Source organism: Gracilinanus agilis, chromosome 3, assembly GCF_016433145.1.
Source record: "Gracilinanus agilis isolate LMUSP501 chromosome 3, AgileGrace, whole genome shotgun sequence".
NCBI lineage: Eukaryota > Metazoa > Chordata > Mammalia > Didelphimorphia > Didelphidae > Gracilinanus > Gracilinanus agilis.
The window spans coordinates 605,140,006-605,145,275 of NC_058132.1; the positions used below are offsets into that span (position 1 = coordinate 605,140,006).

General features: G+C 36.3%; 1 protein-coding gene across 3 annotated transcripts in view; it reads left to right on the forward strand.

The window, feature by feature from the left end:
- UNC80 (unc-80 homolog, NALCN channel complex subunit) overlaps positions 1-5,270 on the forward strand; it is a 233,058-nt gene that overhangs the window by 51,946 nt on the left and 175,842 nt on the right. For all 3 annotated transcript variants that reach the window (XM_044667510.1, XM_044667509.1, XM_044667511.1), the window contains exon 13: positions 1,881-2,282. In XM_044667510.1, coding sequence (XP_044523445.1) covers positions 1,881-2,282 — 402 coding nt within the window. The remainder of the gene's footprint in view (positions 1-1,880; positions 2,283-5,270) is intronic.

The window sequence follows — 5,270 nt, forward strand, 5'->3', positions numbered from 1 at the left end:
AGAGGCAGAGAGAGAGACAGAGACAGAGAGACAGAGAGAGAAAGAGAAGCAGAGAGAGAGAGAGAGAGAGAGAGAGAGAGAGAGAGAGAGAGAGAGAGAGAGAAAGAGAGAGAGAGACAGAGACAGAGACAGAGACAGAGACAGAGAAAAAGAAAGAGAGAGAGAGACAGAGAGAGAGAGGCAGAGAGAGAGGCAGAGAGAGAGGCAGAGAGAGAGGCAGAGAGAGAAAGAGGAATAGAGACAGAGAGGGGGGCAAGCAGGCAGATAGATTGATGATAGACAGAGATAAATATAGACAGAGATAGATAAATAAATGATAGAGACAGACAGATAGAGATAGATAGATAGATAGATAGATAGATAGATAGATAGATAGATAGATNGATAGAGATAGATAGATAGATAGATAGATAGATAGATAGATAGATAGATAGATAGATTGATTCACATATGTGTATATGATATTCAAAACTCTTATTACAGTTTTAAGCTACTAAAACACAAAGCTACACTAAGACTTTATGACACCAGATAAATGGATGGATGGATAGCTATAGATAAGAGAGATTGATTGTGTGTGAACACACACGCATCTATATTATATACAATCGTTTATGAAGAACTGGCCTCAGGAGGAAGGCCTGGGTTCAAATCTTTCAATGTGGCCACTGAGCATTTATTTAATTTCTCATATACGAGATAACTCTCTATGGCTATCAATTATAGATCAACTGATCTGTATTGATAAAGGGAGTTTCCTAACCTGTTCTCTCTGCCAATGAATTCACAGATACAGTCTTCCTCCCAAAAAGAAAGTGTATAGGTGTAAATTACATATGTATGTTATAGATATGTTTATATATATATATATAACATTACCTATCTCCTTATCTTTATCTACATTTATTCCTATATCTATACTTATATCAATCTCTATGTATACCTATTCATATCTATAGCATATGTTCACATATATAGCCATCAATATGTATATCTCTACACATATGTGCATATAGATAAATAAGTATATATATATTTCAGCTCAGATGACCATGTGCAGAGAAAAATTATAGAAATATTTTTTGGTAAGAGAATTTGGTAATTCTACTGTCACTCTGTCTCAGAATTCCCATCACAAAAAGAAAAATGTTTTGTATACCTCACAGATATTTTGGGAAAGTTTAGTAGAATAATATCAATAATACATTTGATGTTCTTTGGAAGATATATATGCTGTCACATTTTGTTGACTAATGAAATACTTTAAAAACATACTACACACTGGGGACAGCTGGGTAGCTCAGAGGATTGAGAGACAGGCCTAGAGACGGGAGGTCCTAGGTTCAAATCTGGCCTCAGACACTTCCTAGCTGTGTGACCCTGGGCAAGTCACTTGACCCCCATTGCCTACCCTTACCACTCTTCTGCCTTGGAACCAATACACAGTATTGACTCCAAGACGGAAGGTAAGGGTTAAAAAAAAAAAACATACCGCACACATACATCCTAGGCATGACACTAGGCAAAAGTTCATATCAACCTGTCCAAAACTACTTGGACATTGAACAAAATTCACAAAACAGAAGAAACCGTGTTAAGGGAAATTAGGAGAATTCTTTCCTCTAGTAGACTATGAGCTCCATGAGAACAAGGACTACTTTTTTAAATGGTATTTACATTCCCAGTCCATAGCACCAAGCCTATTACACAATAGGAATTTTCCAGATTATGCATCAATATAATTTTTAATAATAGTTTTATGACATTTTGCACGTAGTAAGAACTTAATAAAGTCTTGCTAACTGACTGATGATTGACCAAATTGAACAGGTGAGGTGATTCAATATCTTTGTGTGGGTATTTGCTTGTTTTCTTCTCAGGTGATTCTGAAAGCTGTTTATCTTGTCCTGAATCATGACATCAGCTCTCGCATCTGTGATGTGGCACTGAACATTGTTGAGTGCTTGCTCCAGCTCGGTGTGGTCCCCTGTGTAGAAAAGAACAGAAAGAAAAGTGAAAATAAGGAAAATGAGACTTCAGAGAAGAGGCCAAGTGAAGGGACCTTTCAGCTCAAAGGGCCTTCTGGAAGCACAACGTGTGGATTTGGGGGTTCCTTGGTTAGTGGAACTGGAGATGGTGGTGGAGAAGAAGGTGGAGGTGGCGATGGAGGAGGTGGTGGAGGTGATGGAGGAGGAGGAGGAAGCGGAGGTGGAGGAGGAGGAGGAGGTGGTGGAGGAGGTGGAGGTGGCCCTTATGAAAAAAATGATAAGAACCAAGAGAAGGTATGGTTGAATTCCATTGCACGTCATACTGAAATATCATCTCTCATTTATGTTCACTGCTCGTTGGCAAAAAGTCTATTGAACTAGACCAATAACTACTGATTATTTTGTTTGGTATTGGATCTGGACATGTTATTTCGTTAGTTGAATTCAGTAATCATTTAAGTGCCTTCTGTATACCAGGTACTATGCTAAGTGCTAGGAATGCAAAGTCAAAATAATGAGTCTCTGACCTTCAAGGGACATTCTACTAAAGACATTTTCCAGGTGTGGAGACTCTCTCCAGTGATGTATTTTGGAAAGTCTTCTGTAATTTATAGTCCTGAAGAATTGCCTGGGACATGAAGTTTAAATGTCAGCCTGGAAACTGGCTAATAAATAAATGATTTATATGGAGAAAATGGTCCTTTGATCTCCCAAAAGTACCTCAGCAAAATATTTAGATGAAATTCAAAATTTTTAAAAGTAGTCTTGCCAACCAGACAATGAAAGTGACAGAGTATCCTCCTATTGCATTGCATGAGATGTTGTCATAAACCACATACTCCTATTTTTATGAAAAACCCCTAAGAGTTATTTTCTCTTTCAGCATATTCTGGACAGTGGTTAGTTCACACAAATCTGAAACCACATCAATTTGCTCTGTCTTGTTTCCTTTTTTCTAATTTGGGACATACTTGAGGAAATTTTGACAACTATTGTCTTAGGAAAGTCTCTCTAGACAAAAGGAAAGAGCATTTATCTACTCAAGATCCTTGACTGCTGCTCCATTCCTTTATCAAATTCAATCTTTCCCTTTAGCCTTAGGGATAAAAAAATAAAATAAACCTTGTTAGATGCTACTAAGGCTAATTCCCATGCCTTGGAGACTCCGTACCTAACTTCAATTCACATATTAATTCCTCTTTTCACTCGTGTTTTTATTTAATACCCAAACAGTATAACTTTCACATTCCCTGTACTAATTCTGGTTCACAGATCTATTTAGGAATAGAAATTAACTATGCAAAGTTCAGAATTTACCCAATATTTTCTACTGGTGCATACTGTAATCTATGGTCTAAACTAGAAATTCTCTATCTTTTTTTTTTCTTTTTACTAAATATCACAAGGCTCCTAATGACAAAGTTCTTCTCTTTTCTCTTTCTCCTTCCCAAATTCCTCATGATTCAGCCTTTAGAGGCAGACTACTTCCTTCATTTGCCTCCTGACTGTCAATCACTATTTGTCCCTTAGTATTCTTATTTTTTTAAATCCCTACCTTCCATTTTAGAATCAATACTGTGTGTTGGTTCCAAGGCAGAAGAGTGGTAAGGGCTAGATAATGGGCATTAAATGACTTGCTCAGGGTCACCCAGCTAGGCAGTGTCTGAGGCCAGATTTGAACCTAGGACCTCCCATCTCTAGGCTTGGCTCTCGATCCACTGTACCACCCAACTGCCCTCAGGATTCTCATTTTTTTTTGTCCTTATCTCTTTTGTATCCCTCCTCTACAGTATGTCATTCTTTTCCTAACCTAGCATCATCTTCTGCCCCTGAGGAGTCCTAAAGACTATCCCTTTCCAATTCTGCAAGCATCCCAGAGGACCCTTCAAGGATGCCCCAAACATTGCTTTGGGGCAACAATGATTTGGACATCAGTACAGGGTGGAATCAATTAAGTTTGAAAAGCCCATTAATAGTATATAACCTTCACAACTAGTAGCTACATGGGATTTACAAGAATAGAGATTAAAATGTATAAATAGTTTATAAATGTATATATTATATAACTACATATATAATATATTGTTATATTATATATAATCATACATAATATATTACAAATATAAATCCTGATTACTCTTATCTTTCATATGTTATATATCTCTTCTGCATATCCATAGTCTTTTTTATTGTATTTTTAAAAATTAATTAATGTGTTTGTTGCATTAAAATACCCCACTAACTCCCTCTTAAAGGCCTTTAAAAGAAAGCTGTATGCAGAGAGGAAGAATCTGGTCCTAGAAATGGTAGTAGGTTGCTAAACATGCTAAACAGAAGAGGTCAAAAAGAAAAAAGATAAAACTGAAGTCATGGGGTAGCTAGTAGGCTCAGTGGATAGAGAGCCAGGTCCAGAGACTGGAAATCCTGGATTTAAATCTGGTCTCAGCCAATTCCTAATTATGTGATTCTGGGCAAGTAGCTTAGCCTCTGTTGCTTAACTTTACCACTCTTCTGTCTTGGAACCAGTACACAGTATTGATTCTAAGATGGAAGGCATTGGGGTTTTTTGTTGTGTTTTTTTTTTTAATGCCAATTATACAGTTGTTGGGTTTTTTAAGTCAAACTAGTATTTCCTGGAATTACTGTGGTTAGCTATTTGAAATAAGAGGAGCTCTTCATGCATAATGCTTTGGAAAACAATCTGCTTATGACTCAAGAAGTATTTTGGTATTGACTTTTTTAATTAGAGAAGTTTTTTTCCCCTTAGCATTTATTTCATTTCCATTAGATCTTGAAAGATTACTTAATTGTACTAAGTGATAACATCATATAATTCCTCTACAGGTGAAAGAAAAGATAGTAAGGCAGGATATCAGATTTCTCTCTGTTTGCCACTATTTTGTTCTAGGACCTTGGGAAAATTATTTAACCAATTTTTTTTTCTAATCCTCCTCTCCTGTTTTTAAATAAATGGATTTTTCTGTCCACCTCTTTGTGGATATGACCCCAACTCCCATATTTATATTATAATATTTCCTTTGAAATCCTACTTTTATTTTAAAAATAAATCTAATATATATATATATATATATAATTTTTATAAATAAATAAAATCCTATTTTATTTTATACATTTGAAATAATTATTAGGAGAAAAGGTTCCTTAGTTTTACCAGACTGACAAAGAGGTCCTTCATACACAGAGAGAGGGGGGGAGGGGAAAGAAAGAGAGAGGGGGAGAGAAAGAGAGAGAGAGAGAGACAGAGAGACAGAGAGAGAGAGA